Source organism: Cricetulus griseus, assembly GCF_003668045.3.
Source record: "Cricetulus griseus strain 17A/GY chromosome 1 unlocalized genomic scaffold, alternate assembly CriGri-PICRH-1.0 chr1_1, whole genome shotgun sequence".
Lineage (NCBI taxonomy): Eukaryota > Metazoa > Chordata > Mammalia > Rodentia > Cricetidae > Cricetulus > Cricetulus griseus.
The window spans coordinates 40028035-40045876 of NW_023276807.1; the positions used below are offsets into that span (position 1 = coordinate 40028035).

At 39.7% G+C, this 17842-nt stretch overlaps 1 protein-coding gene across 8 annotated transcripts in view; it reads left to right on the plus strand.

The window, feature by feature from the left end:
- The first annotated feature begins 294 nt into the window (after positions 1-294).
- Primpol (primase and DNA directed polymerase) overlaps positions 295-17842 on the plus strand; it is a 32927-nt gene continuing 15379 nt past the window's right edge. Inside the window, exons 1-8 of one of the 8 annotated variants that reach the window (XM_027391086.2) lie at positions 306-439; positions 1188-1375; positions 3686-3831; positions 4310-4386; positions 5449-5686; positions 8262-8359; positions 10392-10521; positions 16781-16928. In XM_027391086.2, coding sequence (XP_027246887.1) covers positions 5510-5686; positions 8262-8359; positions 10392-10521; positions 16781-16928 — 553 coding nt within the window. In that variant the 5' untranslated portion in view covers positions 306-439; positions 1188-1375; positions 3686-3831; positions 4310-4386; positions 5449-5509. Of the gene's footprint in view, positions 440-1187; positions 1376-3685; positions 3832-4309; positions 4387-5448; positions 5687-8261; positions 8360-9226; positions 9312-10391; positions 10522-16780; positions 16929-17842 lie in introns of those variants that run through there. The other 7 variants (XM_027391087.2, XM_027391085.2, XM_027391090.2 and 4 more) reach the window with 7 other exon arrangements.

Consider the following 17842-nt stretch of genomic DNA (forward strand, 5'->3'; position numbering starts at 1 on the left):
CCTGGAAGCAGCTGCAGATCCGGCAGGATAAGGACCGCAGCATAAGGCCGGGAAAGGACCGGTGCAGCCAGCACTCACCGAGCCGCTGCAAGCACCACAACGAAACACACACGACTTTGAGTTCACCAGCTTCTTCTTCTGCCCAGCAACCACAGCCTAACCCCCTGCCCTGGCTCCGCCTACATCCCGCCCCGCCTACGCCCCTCCTCCCAAACCCCTCACCACTAGCTGGGGTCCGTGCTCCGCCCCCTGGAGCCCGGCCGCCGCAGCCCCATCCTCTCGCAGGCCCCGCCCCCACTGGCCCCGCCCCTGAACGGGGATTTGAAGCTCGGTTCCCGCCATCTGCAGCTTTCCCAGGCTGCGGCCTCCGGCTGAGGTGCATCACGTGAGGTAAATTTAGAGACGTCTTTAGGCCGCGCCTGATTCCGGGGGCACAAAGGTGGGTGTTCGGGGCGACAAGGAGAAAATAGGGCTGCACCCACCCCTCACTCGTAATCTCTACTTCCTCTCAAACCAGGGCCTTTCTTCACTTCCGTTCAACTCTGTCCCTCAGTCAGAAGTCTCAGCTACCTTACTGAATCCCGGTCTGTTTTAGATCCTATTTCAGACCTTGACGCGGTGACGCGGTTTTTGCATAATACACCAAAACAGGAGCACAGCGCTCGGCATCAAATTTCAGGGCCTCTGACACCAAATTTATCCCACGAGAGCAGCAGCTTGCTTCCAAACGCTCTAGCCTGGTTGGATGTAAGGGACTGCAGTATGCCTACGTACGCAGGTGTATACCGTTTGTTGAGGGCAGAATCCGTGCTCCTGATTTCCATAATGCATTTCTTATTTTACCCAGTTCCAACAGAGGCTTAAAAGGGTTAAGTGGTTTGCTCCTGCGAGGAGCAGAGCCACGGTAGTTCAATGCAGATTCTAGAAACAAACTGAGCTATCATTATCCCTCCCAAAGTGAGTGAGGATCAGCCATTTTCTAGTGGGATAAACTAAGCAATAGGACGCATTCAACCCTAGCAATGATGCCTGATGCTTCGGCAGGCTGTGGTTCGCAAGGAGGGAACTAATTGAGAAACTCTGGTCTTGTGAGTCCTCACACGTTCATAGAAGTGCTTAACAAAATGGTACTTTTAGATAAAGCTTAGCAGCAATTTTCTGACCAAGTTATGTTGGCTTCATTCTAGAGAAGTTTGTTAACTCAAAACAGCTGGAGGTGATGTCTAGATTCTCCTGAGCCCTTAATTTCTCTTTATGGGGAGCAGAAGATGTTCTGGGCCTCCGGAGAGAGGAAGAATTCTGGGAAAAGCAAAGGTGGGAGCAGCTGGCTTCCAAAGTGGTCGAGGAGCTCCCAGTGGTCGTTGCTTTCCATTTGGTGAGAAAACTGAACTAGAAGCGTAGCATTAAACGATACTGTGAATCATTAATGAGTATTCCCGTGTGACGCTGTAAAAAACGGTGTGGGTCAGTAGTCTGGCAGAGTTGTGCTGTTTGGGTGGGAGATGGGTGCCAAGGAAAGGAAGCAAGAGCTGGAACAGTGTGGTGTAGGCTTTCTCATCCCTTATAGTAGGTTTTATGGACATCCTAGAAGGTAAGCTTACAAGATAATACGATTGTAAGTGGATTTTAATAGTATACTTTAAGATGACTATTTAAAAGTGAGTACTTGAGTAGTAGAAGATACCTCAGAGAGGCATTATAGAGTACATGAAAGAAGAGCTGGCCCGGCAGTGGTGGTGCAGCCTTTAATCCCAGCGCTGGGGAGGCAGAGACAGGTGGATCTCTGTGAGTTCGAGGCCAGAGTGGTCTACTGGGAGAGTTTCAGGACAGCCTTCGAAGCTACAGAGAAACCCTGTCCTGAAAAACAAAAAGCAAAACAAACAAACAAACAAAAACAAAAAAGAGCTGGAGAAATGGCTGAGTAATTAAGAACACTTGCTGTTCCTCCAGAGGACCCAAGTTTAGTTCCCAACTCAGGTGGCTGAAACCACTTGTAACTCTAGCTCCAACACCCTCTTCTGGCCTCCAAGAACACACACACACACACACACACACACACACACACACACACACACACACACACACACGACGTAAATTCACACAAACACTCATACTCAAATAAAATTTAAAAGAGCTCATGAATGAGGTAATATTAAGAAAATGTTAAGGAGCTGGGGATGGCTTAGTTGGTAAAGTACAAACTTTAAAACCTGAGTTCAGATCCCAGCACCCATGTAAAGTGCCAGGTTTTGTGGGGAGGTACAGACAGGGGGATCCCTGGAGCTCACAGGCCATTCAGGCTAGACCAATGGATGAGCTCCAGATTTGGTGAAAGACTATGTTTTAAGAAATAAGATGGAGAGTGATTGAGGAAGAGTCATTATTTTTTGGCCTGCACATTCATGCACACCTGTGCACCTATACACATGAATTTGTACATCACACAAAATATTTGTCAGTATTTTTAAATGAAGTAACATCATAAATACTGAAACTAGAATCTCTCCAGTAAACACAATACCGATTAATCTACTAATCTGAGAGTAGAGGGAGAGGCTGGAGTTGGAATGGAGATTGATTGATGTTTGGACAAGAAACTGTAGTGTATATAGTGGCACATGGGAGGCTGAAGCAGGAGGGTCTTCAGTTTGAGGCCAGCTTGGGCAACCATGGAAACAGCCCATCTCAAAAAAAGGAAAGGAAGAAAGAAACCAAGAACATATAAAGAAAGCTTCAGGTATGCCTGTACACCTATGGTAGTCAGACTTCTCATTGCTGTGACAGATGGCCTGGCAGAATGACTTAATGGAAAAAAAAAAGCATTTATTTGTGCTTTAATGTTGTCAGTCCATCTTGGCTGAGAGGGCATGGTGGAACAGCAGTTTACATCATGGCAGCCAGAAAGCAGTATTTCCTCAAACTAGGCCCCACTTTTTCCTTTTTGACATCTCCCAATAATACCATCATATCATGAATCCCTCAAGAAATTCATTAATAATAGGTTAGAGTCCACATGATCTAAGTGCCTTTAAAGGTGACCCCACAGACACCCTGAGAAGTATTCTTTACAAGCGTGGGCATGTTGATATCCAGTGCAGTTGACAGTATTAACTATTACAATGTGAGTGAATGGTGACTATAAAACACCTGGATTATGTATACTACTTTCCACCCCACCCCACCCCACCTCACCCTACCCCTAATCAAGTTGCTCTTGGGAGCCCGGCCATCCACAGTCCTTAACAGACAAGTCTAGTAAACCCAGGGAATTTGTCAGCTTTCCACTTGAATCCTGCTTTCCCCTGCTCCCACTAATTACTGTAAAATGACTAATCCTGTTTTATAACTCCAACACTTACAGCTGTAGGATTGTAGCAAACGTGGTTAAATACTGTTTTGGAGCAGAAATGAACAATAGAGCTCTTTATGCCTATGTTCTTAAACTAGTACAAGGGTTTTCCTTTGGAACTTGTAGTCCATTACCCCAAAATAGTCTCTGAGTGGAAAGGAGCTTTGGCATAAAATTATTTAAAAGAACAATAGGACTCTTTCCACACCAGGAATTAAAAGTATTTCTAATATGGTGTCATATTCCCCCAGAGGGTCAGGAGGGGGAATATGATAGTCTCAAACCAGAAGACCAAATGCTGTCTTGGTCTCTATTTTCTTTGCTTTTGTCATTCAGCCCTCCTGCTCAAATAGTTCAAGCCCCAGTTGTTCTCTGATGCTCCAGCTGTCACTCATCTCTAGCTGTGAGAACAGTCCAGGGACATAGTAGATGCTAAGCATTGCATTCCCTCAGCAGTGTATCTTCAACGCCAAGATTTTCATGTAAGCTTATTCCCACAGTCATTACCAGTTTGTTTTATAGTGTGTGTGTGTGTGTGTGTGTGTGTGTGTGTTTAGTTTCACTAAATGTGAACATATATCTATGGACATTCTTAGGGTTTTTTTGAATCTATGATTCAGATATGATTGCATTGTTGTTTTGGGGCAACAATATAATAAACTACACAGAATAAAATCAATTAGGTTTTTCAAATAAAGCAGATTTTTATCTACAAATGAATGGAGTGGGGCGGTGGTGACTAACTCAGGAGGCAGAGACAGGCGGATGTCTGTGAGTTCGAGGCCAGCCTGGTCTACAGAGTGAGTTCCAGGACAGCCTCCAAAGCTACAGAAAAACCCTGTCTCAAAAAAACAAACAAACAACAACAAAAAACAAACAAAAAAATCTAATTAAAGTAAACTGAATGTGGAGAAATCTATCTTCTCAATTTCTTAAGGGCAATTTTGTATTTCTTTTCAGGGGATATGCCATTTGCTAATGAGTTCCTGTCACTGCAAAGATTTCTGCTAAAATTGAAGACAAAGGCATTGCCAGAGGTGAATAATAATTTGTGCCTAAATGCTTCAGTATATTTTGCTGCTTCACTTAAAAGCTAATGTATCTGTTTTCTGTATGAGTAAATAATAGCGTAGATGTTATTGACAAGAAACTCTAATTTATCTAATCTTGTATAAAAAAAAAAAAAACAGCCCAAAACTTATTAGTTCAAAAAAAAAAAAATTAAAGCTAGGCAGTTCTATATTCTGCCCTGGAATTCATTCCATTTTAATGTTGTGTGATCTGAAATGTTCTGACTCATGAATCTGATTGGCTTCTGCTGAGATAGCTTCTTCATGTGGCCCCCCATCCTCTGATGTGCAGTTATGTGGAAGAATGATGGCCCCCGTCCTCTTGCTAAGTTTATGATGCTGAAGTCTCAGGACAGGATTCTAAGGTAGCCAAGTCTGATACAGAAGCACCTAGACTTAAATTTGTCAGTGTGATCTTGGCCCAAGTAAGTCACACGGCCAAATCCAGAGTCAGTGTGTGATTGAACTTAGATGGCATCTCCTGCTGGGAGAAGTTGCAAAATATAAAGTTTATAATGACAATGAAGCTATGCTTAGAGCAGAATTGCTATCCCTCTGTTATATTGGGAGAAAAGAGGAGAACAGAAAGCTAAGCTTAGTGTGTATGGAAGAGCAGGGTCCACAATAGTAAGCACCAACTGAGCAATAGGGTTGGCTGTGATGAAATTCATAATGATACTGAAAGCATTTACATAGGGCCTTATAATTTATAAGACATTTTCACATGTCTTATCACAGTTAGCCTTAGGGTACAGCATAGAACATTCAAGATTCTGTTGATTCCAGTTTTGCAATTGATTAAGCAAGATTTCATGGAGTTTCATTAATCTTCCCATGGTCATAAGACTAGCAGAGGAAAGAGCTAGGCTCTAAGGATTTGTGATGACCTGCCCTACTCCTGTTCTATGGTGAGACTTTGTGCAAAGAAGAAAATGTAAAGCAAATGAACACATAAATATCAGGAAAACAGATTTGAGGTTATACCAGGCAGAATGTATTCTAAATAAATTAACATTTTTATTTGTTTAGTACTAATTGATAGAAAGGCTTCTGAGATTGGATTTATTCTCTTTCTGCTTCTGAACCAACGATGAGGAAATGGGAAGCAATGCTGAAGCAAATTGAAGAGCGAGCATCTCACTATGAGAGGAAGCCATTGTCCTCTGTGTATAGACCAAGATTGTCCAAGCCAGAAGAACCACCCTCCATTTGGAAGCTATTTCATCGTCAGAATCAAGCTTTTAATTTTGTTAAAAGCTGTAAAGAGGTGATTGCTTTATTTTTTAAGAAATTTTAAGTAACACTCAAGGTTTAAAAAAATCATTTGGGCCAGGCGGCGGTGGCGCATGCCTTTAATCCCAGCACTTCAGAGGCAGAGGCAGATGGATCCCTGTGAGCTCGAGGTCAGCCTGGTCTACAGAGCAAGTTCCAGGACAGGCTCCAAAGCTACAGAGAAACCCTGTCTTGAAAAATCAAAAATGAAAGAAAAAAATTATTTGCTATCGTTTCAAATCAGATACTTCACCAAGAAAACACAATAGTAACCTTGATAACACATGACTATAAAAATATCCCTTTGAATTCATTGATCAATATATTTAAGTAATGAAAAATGTTGACATTTCTGTTTTAGTTTTATTTTATGTGTATAAGTGTCTTGTCTACATGTATGTATGTGTACCATATCATGCAGTGTTCATGGAGTTTAGAAGAGGGGGTCAGATCCCCTGGAACTGGAGTTACCAATGGTTGTGAGGCAGCATGTGGGTGCTAAGAACAGAACCTGGGTCCTCTGCAGATACAGCCAGTGCTCTTAACCACTGGAGCCATCTCTTAGCCATCAAGTGAAATATGCTGGGAGGAAGATAAGCATATTCCCAACACATTAAGCAAGTGAGTAGAAGTGCTTAATGTGTGTCAGCCTATTATTTGCTAGTAGTACTCTCATGGAATATAAAGACAAATAAATGAAAAGATAAGATGCATATATAAAATGTAATCTGGGTCAAATGGCTCAGTGTGCAAAGGCACCTGCTGCTAAGCCTGATGACCTGAGTTGGATTCCTGAGACCCACTTGACAGAAGGAGAGAACTGACTACCTAAAATTGCTCTCTGGCCTCCATATGCATGCCCTGGCAAGTGCACCTCCCCACCCCAAGCGCTCTACACATAAATAAACCAATGTAATAAAAATAGTTAAATAATTTAAATATATATTGTGCTCTGTCATTAATTCTATGTAAAAATATGAAGTATTTCATATTGGAGAGAAATAAACTTGTTTTCTGAGTTACAAGATGCTTATTTGGATTTAAACAAAATAGGGGACATTAGAAAAATCTTACTCATTTTGTGTAAACCTAATTCAGAAATCAGAAATTAAAATGCTGAGAGTCATTTGAATATGTTCTTTTCAAAACCAAATAGGTATGTGCTTGCCAGTCATCAGTGTAAAGTTTATTTCAGAAAGATTTTTTTTTTCTGTTTCAGGACTTGAACCCTGCCCGGTCCTCACATATGCTAGGCAAGGGCTGCACCATCCATAGCGCCCAAAAGAGTTTTAATACAATTGAACAACAGAGTCTTTGTATGATTTCTCATTTATGAAAATAGGCTCACCAGCTACTTTAGCTCGATGGACATAAAACGTTCTGTGATGCCGTTGTTAGCAGAAGCTCCTCGTGTGGCTCTTCCCTCCCGTATGCATTAGCAGAAGTCCCTTATGCAGCAGCTGTGAATCAGGACTATGATAACTTAAAAAATTTTAATCCTGTGTATATTTTTATAGGAAAGGAGAATTTATTAATATGTTTTAGTTGAAATAGTTTATGATAATATGGAGGTTTTTGCAATTTTATAAATTGAGTCTAATTTCGTAAACTAAGAGATGAAGCTGTCTTAGCTTAAATGAGAGTAAGGGAATTAAGAATGGGCTTTCTCCTTTTGTAATTTTATTTTTAATCTGGAAACTGTGTCTTTATCTTACACATGTATTGTGTCACTGATTTGAAAATGGGAGCTGAAGTCATGGCTCAGCTAAAGTAGTGGTTAAGAGTTACACGTGATCCAATGCCCTCTTCTGGCCTCCAAGGGCTGCTTGCATGCATATGGTACACAGACATACATGCAGGCACTCATATATACAAATAAAATTTAAAAACTTTATTGTACGAGTGCTTGCATAAATGTATGTCCATATACCACATACATGAAGTGCTTGAGGAGAACAGAAGAGGGTGTTAGACCTCATGGGACTGGAGGTACAGACAGTGCTGAGCTGCCATGTGAGTGCCAGGAATTGAACCTATGTCCTCTGGAAAGATCAGCCAGTGCTTTTAACCATTGAGTCATACTTCCAGCCAAAACATAAATAATAATTTTAAAAACACATTTTTTAGGGCCTGAGAGATGGCTCAGGGGTGAATAGCTCTTGTTTCTCTTGCAGAGGACCCGGGTTTGAGTCCCAGCATCTACATGATGCCTTACAACCATCCATAATTTTAGTTCTAGGAATCCAGTGCTGCCTTCTGACCTGACTGGGTACCAGGCATACATATGGTATACATACATACATGCAGACCAAACACACAAATGAAATAAAATAAATAAATCTGAAAGAAAGAATTTATATATACATATGTATATAAATAAATATATATATGTATTTGAGATAGTGTAGGTGTGGTGACTGTCTTATTTTTAATAAGTTAGTTGTTCATATTCTAAATTTTGGCATCTTGAATGACAAAATTCTTTATGAACATTTATTAGTTACAGTTGAACTTAGATTTGCATGTTATAAATTTTCAAAATTTTATTTTGTATTTTAAATTTTATATAGAATGTTCACGTATTTGCTTTGGAGTGCAAAGCAGGAGATGGACAACGTATTTACCTTGTAACATCTTATGCTCAACTTTGGTTTTACTATAAGTTCCGGTAAGTAGCAGAGCAGCACATTAAACTAAAGTTGGGTTTCTAGTTTTGTTAAAATTAATTCATGCTGAACTGATGTTTAATTCTTGGCCACATGATTAGTTACTTCCCTTAGGGTTACTACTGGTGTGGTGAACACCATGACCAAAAGCAAGTTGAGGGGGAAAGGGTTTATTTGACTTACACTTCCATGTCACTGTTCATCATTGGAGGAAGTCAGGACAGGAACTCAATCAGGGCAGGATCTTGGAGGCAAGATCTGATGCAGATAGCATGGAGGATGCTGCTTACTAGCTTGTACACACACACACACACACACACACACACACACACACACTCACCATTTAATAAACCTGTTAATATTCACCTGTTACTCAGACTTAACTATGAAAAGGTGAGTAAATCAGTATGACTTAAAATACTTTCGTTATAATGTTATTTAAGTGGCTTCAATTACAAAACTAGATTTAGTTATGGCTCTATATATGGATGCCAGTTAGAGGTGAATGAAGATTTTTGTTAATTTTGGTTTTGGTTTATTTTATTTTATTTTGGGGGGGGGGCAGGGTTTCTCTGTGTAGTCCTGGTTTTTCTGGTACTTACTGTGTAGACCAGGCTGGCCTCAAGCTCAGAGATCCACCTGCCTCTGCTCCTATGTGCTGGGACTTAAGGTGTGTACCACCATACCTGGCCCATGGTGGGTCTTGATACAATGTGACAGATGGTGTTTTATTGAAACTAAGTCTCATCTTGAACTGCAAAGGTAGTGCTGTCAGAGTGTATGTAGCTGTACACACAGCTTCTATCTGCTACATGATGATGTACTCCTGTCACTTCTCCTTTTAAAAAAAGTATTTGTTTTGTTTTTAGTTCTGAGTCTGTGTGTGTACCACATGTGTGCAGGTGCTGAGGAGGCCAGAAGATGATGTCAGATTCCCTGGAGCTGGTGTCACAGGTAGTTGTAAGATACTTGATGTGGGTGCTGGGAACTGAACTTGGGTCCTCTGAAAGAGCAGTCAGTTTAAATTTAACTACAAGCCCTTTACTTGTAAAGAGTGTCATCTGAACTTTATGTATTTGCATTTTGAATCAGCACCTGTTCTTATTTACTCGTGTCAAAGCCATTCATCTCAGGCCTGCATAAATTGAACAATTATTGAAGTCTAGAGATTCAGTTTTTTTTTTCTTTTTAAAAGCCATTATTTTAAAAACACATTTATGGAGATAAGGTTTTAATAAAGATTTAAGCATGGTAGCTGATGAGAGAGAGAGACTGAGATAGGAAAAGGATACTTTACACAGCTAAAAGAGGTGGGTGAAGGTATCTTGAGAAAATTTCCTTTTAAAAACATTTAAAAGGGGAGATATCTCAGTGGTTAAGAACACTGACTGCTCTTCTAGAGGACCCAGGTTCAATTTCAAGCACCCATATGGCACCTCACAACTAATTCTAGGAGATCCAACACCCTCATACAGACATACATGCAGGAAAAACACCAATGCACATGAAATAAAATGAATAAATTAAAACATTTAAAAGTGTCTTCCTAATGAAAATATAGAATTTAAAAATTCCCACAGAAGATTCATGGACTTTGTGTGTGTGTGGGGGGGGGGGGCGGCAGGTTCTGGGATTCCAGTTTGAGAAAGAACATTCTTTTTATAAATAATATTTGTTTCAAAGTGACAACAAAAACAAAGTTATACAGTATCAAGACATTATGAATGAATAAGTAGCACTGCAATATTGACCTTATTTACCAGTTAAATAATTTCCTGTTAACATCATTTTGTCAGAAACTCTTTAATAGTGTGAGCCACAGACTTATTGTTATCAATTGTCTTTATCAGTTTATTTTGTTAATTCATAGTTACAAATTCATAAAGCAGAATGGTCACTGTGCTTGAGTACAGGGTTGATTCTTTTAAAAGGTGTAAGAAGATATATGGACTGGTGAGTCAGCTCAGTTAGTAAAGGTGTTCACTATTTACACTGTATGATACAAATCTAGAAATCTTGGATTATTCAATTTAGGAAAACCCTCTTGCATTGCTACGAAGTTATTCCTGAGAATGCTGTGTGCAAGCTTTATTTTGATTTGGAATTTAACAAATTGGCGAATCCAGGAGCTGATGGGAAAAAGATGGTTGCATTACTCATAGAGGTAAGTTCTTCTCTTACTTCCATTAATCATAATGAAATATATATTTCATTATTCATAAATAATCAAACAAAATGAAAATTCAATTAATGCCTGCATTTTTTATTACTATATCTAATTTAAAAAGCTGAAATAAATGAGAGTGAGAATTCTTTGACTTCCAGTGTACTTACCTGTGGCAAAAGCTAGATAAAGCAAATTTCACTGTTAAAATAGGACATTGAGATGGAATTCAGGGAAATTTTGACTAAAACTAGTATCAAAATTTTTGAACTGGTAGGAATTTTGGAAATTGTATCAGTGCCTTAATGGATAAAAAAATTAAGACTCAGAGACCAGAATGTACTTGGATTCTATAGATAGAGACTAGCCAAACCAGAATATAAGTAGTTATGTCTGTATTCATCTAAGAAGAGTATAGTGCTAATACTTACTTTTTTTTTCATTTAGCTGTGTCAGTAAAAAAGAATTATATGGACTTATACATTGACATCTTTTTTAAAAAACTTAAGATTGTTTTGCATAAAGTGTATGAAAAATGCAGTGACCATTGGCCTCAGAGTATGCTTTAACCTGTTTTTCTTTTGAATGTTAGCCATATGATAATTTTTGAAAAGTAATTTTGTAACTTGAAAATATATCTAAATTCAGATGTTCTTGCTAAAAGAGGTCTGCTGATTTCATTAAATCTTTGTATATTTAACTTTAAGTTTACATGAAAAACATTCATAAATACTTTCTCCCAACTTTGAAGCAAAATAAACATCTGTAAAGTCTTCCTTCTCCAAGACAAACAAGTTGTATTAGTCTTAAAATAGTCACTGAACACTCAAAAATAAACTTAAATGCCTTGTTTCAGTGTAGCTGAGTTAGTTTTTGACTTTGTCATAATTCATGAGTATTGGCTTTTTTCTGGTTATGTGATATATAGTTCAACAGTGTAATGTAGAATTTCTTACATAGATGGGTTACAAAGAACTAAAATTCAGAGGTTTTCATTGCTACTTAAACATACTGCTACTATTAAACAAAGTGCAACATTGTATTAGAAAGTAGAAGTATTCCTAATGTAATAAACAGAGAATGAAACTCCTGTGTAATAGATTTAAGAAACACATACAAAGGTCATCTCAGGGTTTAATTTTTTTCCTCTTAATTCTTTATATCATATCTATATAACCATTGAAGTACTAATCCATATCGGAAAATGTGGAGGACATTATAGAAATCTAACTTCAAAGTTGTATAACAGTTTTATTTAACATGTTTACTAATTGGTAGAACAGTTCGTACTATTTATAAATAATTACATTGAAATTAATTTCATTTTAGTTTCTTTGTACATAATTTTATAATCTAGTAAATATGTTTTGAGTCTGATGAAGCTTAAATTAGGTTAGCTATTTGTTCTTTTCTTTTTACATTTAAACATTATTTGTTGTGTTTTGGCATGCAAATGTCACAATTCACATGGGGATATAGAAGACAATTTGCAGGAGTTGGTTCTCGCCTTACACCATGTAGGTCCTAGGAATCAAACTCAGGTCATCACACATAGAACCATCTGCCTTCATTCATAGACATTGTGCTGGCTAAATCAAGGTCACATACAGTCAAAGGGCCTTCAACTCACTATGTAGCCAGAGAAAACCCTGATTTTCCTGCCTCTATCTCCCAGTAAAGTGCTTGGATTACAGGTGTGCACTACCACTCCCATCAAATTTGATTAGTTCTTATCTTTAAATTAACAAACAGTTAATAAATAACTGTTTAATAACAACTGGTTATACTGTTGATACCTTTGGGCCCAATGACTTAAATGATACATTTCAATAAGGTCACTCCTAATGCAGATTGCTTAAGCAATCATGTGTTTTCAATCTCCAAGTTTTATAGCATAGTTTCATAAATAATTGTAATTCTGTTTGCAGTTTAACTTAGGAAATATAATTTAGGAAAGGTTGACACTAAAACTGAAGAGCCACTAAATTTACTGTCTATAATGTCAAAGCACTTGAAGTTTATTCAAATACCAAAAGCTTTTTAGCAGGTCAGACTCTGTATGTGGACTATAGGAATAAAATGGTGAGCCAGAGACATGGTTACTGCATAATCTAACAAAGAATAAACAATTAGGATCGAGTTAGCTGCCACAGAAAAGATCCACCTTTTAAATAGCTTCAACAAGGCCAGGTGCATGTCTTTAATCCAGCACTCAGGAGACAGAGGCAGGCAGATCCCTGATTTTAAAAGCCCAGCCTGGTCTACAGAGGGAGTTGTCAGATAGACAGGGCTACACAGAGAAACCCTGTTTTGAAAAACAAAATAAAGCATCTTAAAGAAGATAGAAATTTACCTATTGCTCATATAATATCCAGTGAGATTCTGTTGTATTAAAAACTAACCTTGTTGTTTTGTTTTTTTTCCCAAATCATTGCCTTACTCACATTGCCCACGCTGGCTCACACTGCTATGTCTACATTCTAGTCAGTAGAAAATGGGGCAGGCCAGGGTATATGTTCCCTGTCTGTAATACAGAGGGAACAGATATCAAAATGAGATAAGTTGGTGTGAAACTGAAGCTCTGTAACTACTTCAAAGAGATATCTAGAAATAGTTTGACATAGGTGAACAGATTGAGGGAGACCACTGAGAAAGTGAGAATTTACTAAAGAGAAGTAAGCTTAGATGGTGGAAATAATATGAAGTAATTATGAATTAATAGTACGAATCTAGTAATGGGAAAACATTGATAGTAAGTATAATTTATTGTATATAACTATTAGATATTTAAGTGGATGGCAGACTTTTGCAAACATTTTTGCTAACTTGATGGTAGTTAGTTAGTTCTTCATATTGCACATGTGAAGACTGACAATGGTTAGAGAGAAGTGGCTTGTCTCGTTGCTCCATAGGTAATAATTTAAGCACTTACCTGTGTGAGGCACTGTGCTAACTCCTTAATCTCTTTTTCTCATTACTCCTTGCCATAACTCCTAAAGTCAGGTGATATTTACTATTTCTATCTCACAGCTGAGGAATGTCAAGGTTAGATTTGAGCAGTAAGAGGCAGGGCTAAAACTCACACTTAGCACTTTTTTTTTTTTTTTTTTTTTTTTTTTTTTTGGTTACTTAGCACTTTCTAAAACCAAACCTTGGTCTTCTAAGCCAGGTGTTTTAAGGCTGTATTCTTAGAGGTAAGTGTAGGTTCAATAGGAATGAGAAAATTTCTAATAGTTAAAGTTATAAAAGGACTAGAACCAGAGACTATAACTTTTAGCTACTGTACTGGCTAGTGTTTTGTCAGCTGGACATGAACCAAAGTCATTTGGGAAGAAGGAACCTCAACTAAAAGGTGCCCTCTCCAAATTGACCTGTGGGCCATTTTCTTGTTTTAATGATTGATATAGATGGGCCCAGCTCACTGTGGGGCACTGCCACCCGTGGGCATGTAGTCCTGGATGGTATAAGAAAGTATGCTGAGCAAGCCATGAGGAATAAGCCAGTAGCAGTCTTTCTCCATAACTTCTGCATCAGTTCCTGCCCTGACTTCCCCGGATGATGTACTACAAACTGTGAGATGACTTAAACCCTTTCCTCCCTGAGTTGGTCTTGATCATGACATCATAACAACAGAAACTCTAACTAAGACAGCTAGCATTAGGAGATACTTAACAAAGATCTTTTTATTATGGTTTTAGAAGAGATTAGCATATAAATTGCTTGACCTTTAAGAGTTGTCTTCAGTCCTGAGAGCATATGAAATTTTTTTTAATGTGTTTGGATGCTTTTGGTAAGCACATATGTGATCCTGGTACCTACCTACAAAGGCTGGAAGAGATTCCCTGGAACTGGGGTTACATATGGTTGTAAGCTACCATGCATGTGCTTTGAATCAAACTTGGGTTCTCTGAAAGAGTAGTAAGTGCTTTCAACTACTGAGCTATCTCTCCAAACCTAAAGGAAATTTTTAAAAAGTATTTTTAGAATTTTATATCTATGGATGTTTTGTCTGCATGTATGCTTGTATATCAAATGCATGCCGCAGTACCCAAAAGACAGAAGAGGATATTGGAATTCCTAGAGTGGAGTAGTGACACATGGTTGTGAGCTGCCATGTGAGTACTGGAATTGAAACCAGTACCTCTTGGAGAGCAGGCAGTGCTCTTAGCCCCTGAACCTACCTATAAATTTTTGACATAAACATATTGTCCCGTGCTATGGCCTCGCCAGCAAGAACCACACAGGACATTCGGATCCTTCTGCAGGAAAGCTTTAATGCGTCTTGAGAGGAGAGCATAAGCTTACCAGAGCGGAGACCCCGAGCCAAGAATCCCATCCCCTAATAAAGGCTGGCAGCCGCTGCCTGGGACGTGTCACCCTATGATTGGCTTTAGCTCCTCAGGCCATATGAGCCACGGAATAGGCAGAGATCAAGGAAATGGAAAATTACCCAGCACCTGCGCAATAATTTACATTCAGTGCCTGCAGGCACCATCATTGTAATGGAGAATGCAGGGACGGCTCCCTACATCTCCCCCTTTTTTTATTAATTAATGATAAGGCTTTATATTTTTACAAGCAAATAGGTCACCCATATGTTGAGGGATAGAGGCAGAGGTTGTACCTTCCCAATCAAACATTAAGACTGTGTACAAGAGTCGCCATCAGGCTGTTAGCTTGACCCGAAGCGCTCTCGACCTGTCCTCTGCCGTTTTTCTGGGAAAGGGAGACTAGGGCAGGCAACCCTTATGCAGGACAACATGCCTCCCAGAGAAGCCTGTATACTGGGCAACTCTCTGTGCGATGCCTTGCTCAACATCCCTCATGGGCTGCTCAAACCAGACACTCTACCCTGTGCAATGAGCCTAGGCTCTGGGTGTGCAAGAGCTGTCTGGCCGGCGGCCTATTGCTTAAGCATTGTTAACCAAATGTCAGTGGAAGCCCCTTGTTCCAAAGCTACAAGCGCTTGGGCGATAACCATCTTGTCTCTCTTAGTTTGAGCCCTGAGCCTATAGACCAGCCAGAGAAGCAACACCAATCCGCAGCAAACGGCTGCACCAAACAATCCCATCCCCACCCCTTAAGCAATCTATGATGACAATCTCTCCGTCAAGGACAGGAGTTAATCTGGATAATAATAGCGGCTCTCAACTCCCGGGGAGAGGGTGGAGTTCCGACTTTTGAAGGTCCGAAGGGGCTCTTCGGGTGAGTCTTTCCGGGATCCACAGGGGATTCTCTTCATCCTGTGGAAAAACACATATAGCTCCCCTGGATCTTATGAGAATAGGATCCGGGCCTCTCCAAAGACCAGTTATTAACAGGTCTCTTAAATTTACCGGGGTGTGACCGGTTATCCCCTATTTTCTCTCCCTCCTTTTTTGTTTCTTTTTCACCTAGCTGAGCTGTTTTCTCTAAAACTTTATCTCTTGAGCTTTCAGAGTCATCAGAGCTATCAAGATTTAAAGCTTTAAACTTATTTACAGAATCATCTAACAAATTACTCACTCCCTTGTCATTAGACATCCCGGGAGGTCCTTTTTCCTTATATTTTATTGTTGGGCGCGCCCCATCTCTCACTACATTCGGTTTCTGACATGTAATTCTGGACTTCTTCAAGATTGCTACAACAGTGAAAAAGATCAACAATCCCAAGCCAAAGTCCAGAAAAGACATACCTCTCCGAATTTACCACCCTGTAGTTCTGAATCCGCCCCATCCGAGGGGTCTCCGCGGTGCCGGCGATGTTAACAAGTTCCCGGGTTTCGGCAGCAGATGTCCCGCGCTATGGCCTCGCCAGCAAGAACCACACAGGACATTCGGATCCTTCTGCAGGAAAGCTTTAATGCGTCTTGAGAGGAGAGCATAAGCTTACCAGAGCGGAGACCCCGAGCCAAGAATCCCGTCCCCTAATAAAGGCTGGCAGCCGCTGCCTGGGACGTGTCACCCTATGATTGGCTTTAGCTCCTCAGGCCATATGAGCCACGGAATAGGCAGAGATCAAGGAAATGGAAAATTACCCAGCGCCTGCGCAATAATTTACATTCAGTGCCTGCAGGCACCATCATTGTAATGGAGAATGCAGGGACGGCTCCCTACAACATATAATATTTTTAAGCGATGTATTTAAGCTTATAGGTAAATTGGTAAGGCTGCTATAATATAAATGTTCTGATAAGTCATCCAGTTTGTAGCAAAGTATTTGAATTGCTGATAGAGAAATCTAAAATCAAAACTGTAAATTATGTGCTTGTATTTTTAGCATGTTTGTAAAGCACTTGAGGAGTTATACAATGTTCACTGCTCAGTTGAGGATGTTATCAACTTGGATTCCAGCACTGAAGAAAAATTTAGCCGACATCTAATCTTTCAGCTCCATGATGTGGCGTTTAAAGATAACACTCATGTTGGTGAGTACCTTTTAAAAGAACCCAATTATATTAAAAGCTTATATTTTCCTTCTCCTCTTCAAATTTTCTAGTTATTTCCTACCTATTTATGGTTGCTTACCTGTTCTAAAAAGATGCAGTGGGTTTTCATGATTGGCCTTACCTCTTGACCCATTGTTCTATTCCAGGTAATTTAACCTGCTCAGGGTATCAGTGGTATTAGTGCCTCTTACCATACACACTGAGATGACCTTGCATGTCCTGATACAGGTTTCTGTTTCAACAAGATTCCTTTTCAGTTGTCTGATAAGTCACGAGTGGGCTTATCTGTGGTATCTAATATCTGTATTTCTGACCTTTGCTTCAGCCTTAAATTAGCCTTAGTTTGGGGGCTTGGACCCTAGGTCATATCAAGAAGGGTTTATTGCCCCAGGAAGAACTTTAGTACTTCAGTGACATCTGGGTGCACACCTGTGAGTGTAAGCAGAGTGTTTTCCCTAGGACAAATGAAGACTGGGGTATAAATTGAAGTCAGTCCAGAGAACCTGCAAATAGGCCAAGTGGGAACCTAAATCTCAGGTTTAAAGAGAACCAGAGCCCTAGTGTTCATCAAAGCAATAGTAGCCGTAGACTTAAAGAGTGTTAGCTAACGTTCTTGTAACAGGCAACCCATTTCAGAGCTACAAGTGTCTCGTCACTTCATAGCCACCTAGAATAATTAATATGAACATAGTCACTAAAGGACTGGCACAAAGCTCATGCTGGGTCATGGCTAACTAGAGTGCTTGCTCCTTACCTCCCCATGTCAGTTGGTTTGGCCTCTGACTGTTCCTCTCATCCCTTAGGTGTCAGTAACTGCAATCTCAATGATGCTTGAACCTTTCTTCACTCTGCCACGCCTTTCCTGATTACCCACTATCGTGGCTTCAATTATC